General features: G+C 50.7%; 1 protein-coding gene across 1 annotated transcript; it reads left to right on the top strand.

Moving 5' to 3' along the window:
• Window positions 1-266: 266 nt before the first annotated feature.
• Window positions 267-1,744, top strand: LOC148566124 (uncharacterized). The gene is made up of 2 exons (XM_088487391.1): window positions 267-1,154; window positions 1,400-1,744. The coding sequence occupies exons 1-2, from the start codon at window positions 267-269 to the stop codon at window positions 1,742-1,744; spliced, it is 1,233 nt and encodes a 410-aa protein (XP_088343517.1).
• The last annotated feature ends 344 nt before the right edge of the window (window positions 1,745-2,088 follow it).

The following is a 2,088-nucleotide window of genomic DNA, read 5'->3' as shown; positions in this document are numbered from 1 at the left end:
CGCTCTACTTGTATCTAGCCATAACGGACAAAGCGATGGCAGCGGTTTTGGTACGGGAGGAAGGGAAGGTTCAGCAACCAATCTACTTCGTAAGTAAAGCACGACAAGGGACAGAGTTGAGATACAGCAAATTAGAGAAGTTGGCACTTGCACTCCTAACCTCTTTCCGTAGATTACGACAGTACTTCCAATGTCATCAGGTAGTCGTGAGGACGGATCAGGGAATCCGCCAGATACTCTAGGAACCCGACCTGGCGGGAAGAATGATGACTTGGGTCATCGAGTTGTCCCAATACGACTTGCAATATGAGCCCAGGCATGCGATTAAGGCACAGGCCATGGCCAATTTCTTGGTAGAAGTAACAGGGGACCCAGCTGAGGCAACGGACATACGGTGGAGGCTCCACATAGACGAGGCCTCCAACCAGACGTTCGGAGGTGCCGGGATCATCCTGGAGAGTCCTGCTGGAGTCATATATGAACAGTCGATCAAGTTCGAGTTCCCGGTATCAAACAATCAAGCGGAGTACGAGGCCCTTCTGGGCGGCTTAATCTTAGCACGGGAAGTTGGCGCCAGCAGGCTAGAAGTATGCAGCGACTCGCAGGTTGTCACTTCTCAAGTCAACAGGACCTACCAGGCTAGAGACTCCTTGTTACAGAAGTATCTAGAGAAGGTCAAAGAGTTGAGCAAACAATTCGAGGAGGTCACGATCCAACACGTTCCGAGAGAAAGGAACACACGGGTGGACCTCCTATCCAAGCTAGCGAGTACAAAACCAGGGGCTGGCAACCGGTCTCTAATTCAGGGTTTGGTAAAGAAACCAGCAGTCACCCTCCACTTGACAAAGATAAATCCCTCCTGGATGGACCCGATAACCGACTTTCTAGAAAGCGGCAAGCTCCCTGACGATGAGAAGGCGGCCAAAGCGTTGAGAAGAGAGGTGGCCAAATACTCGAACATACAAGGACAGTTGTTTAAAAAGGGACTCAATCAACCTTTATTGAAGTGTTTACACCCTGACCAAACGGACTATGTGCTTAGAGAGGTCCATGAGGGGTGCTGTGGTCATCACATCGGGGGCAAAGCCCTAGCAAGAAAGCTCATCAGAGCTGGTTATTACTGGCCATCAATGATGGAGGATTCCAAAGAATTCGTAAAAAAATGTGTCAAGTGCCAGAAAAACGCCAATTTCCATAAGGCGCCGGCTTCCGAGCTGAGCCTGTTGACGTCCTCCCGACCTTTCTCACAGTGGGGAGTCGACCTCTTGGGCCTTTCCTGGTTGGTCCGGGGCAAGTCAAGTATCTCATTGTTGCTATCGACTACTACACCAAGTGGATAGAGGCCGAGCCACTGGCCAGTATATCCTCATCCAATTGTCGAAAGTTTATGTGGAGACAGGTGGTAACCCGATTCGACATTCCAGAAGTCGTTATCTCTGATAACGAGACGCAGTTCACCGACAAGAAGTTTGTGGAGTTCCTCACCGGTCTGGGCATAAAGCAAAAATTCTCATCTGTAGAGCATCCCCAGACGAATGGCCAAGTTGAGGCCGCAAACAAGGTCATCTTGCTAGGCCTCAAGAAGCGGCTTGATAATAAAAAGGGCGTATGGGCTGACGAACTCGTCTCAGTTCTCTGGTCTTACCGAACGACCGAGCAATCGTCCACAGGAGAAACCCCTTTCCGCCTGACATATGGGGTGGATGCTATGATACCCGTGGAGGTCGGCGAGCCGAGCCCATGATTACTTCTGCAGGGAGTGGAGGAAGCCGTAGAGAAGGACCTAGTAGACGAGGCTAGGGAGATGGCCCATTTTTTAGAGATAGCACTAAATCAAAGGATGGCCCTGCGCCACAACGCCAAAGTACTCAGGAGAGAATTTGAACAAAACGACCTAGTCCTGCGGCGCAACGACATCGGGCTGCCGACTCAAGGGGAAGGCAAGCTGGCGGCAAACTGGGAAGGCCCCTATAAGGTCAAAGAAGTGATCGGCAAGGGCGCCTACAAATTGGAGAGGCTTGATGGCAAGGAAGTCCCGAGAACCTGGAATGCAGGTAACTTAAGAAGATTTTATTCTTAGCTCAAACA

This window comes from Arachis ipaensis, chromosome B5 (assembly GCF_059453495.1).
Source record: "Arachis ipaensis isolate K30076 ecotype BB chromosome B5, ASM5945349v1, whole genome shotgun sequence".
Lineage (NCBI taxonomy): Eukaryota > Viridiplantae > Streptophyta > Magnoliopsida > Fabales > Fabaceae > Arachis > Arachis ipaensis.
This window is presented reverse-complemented; position numbering and strand designations above follow the sequence as displayed.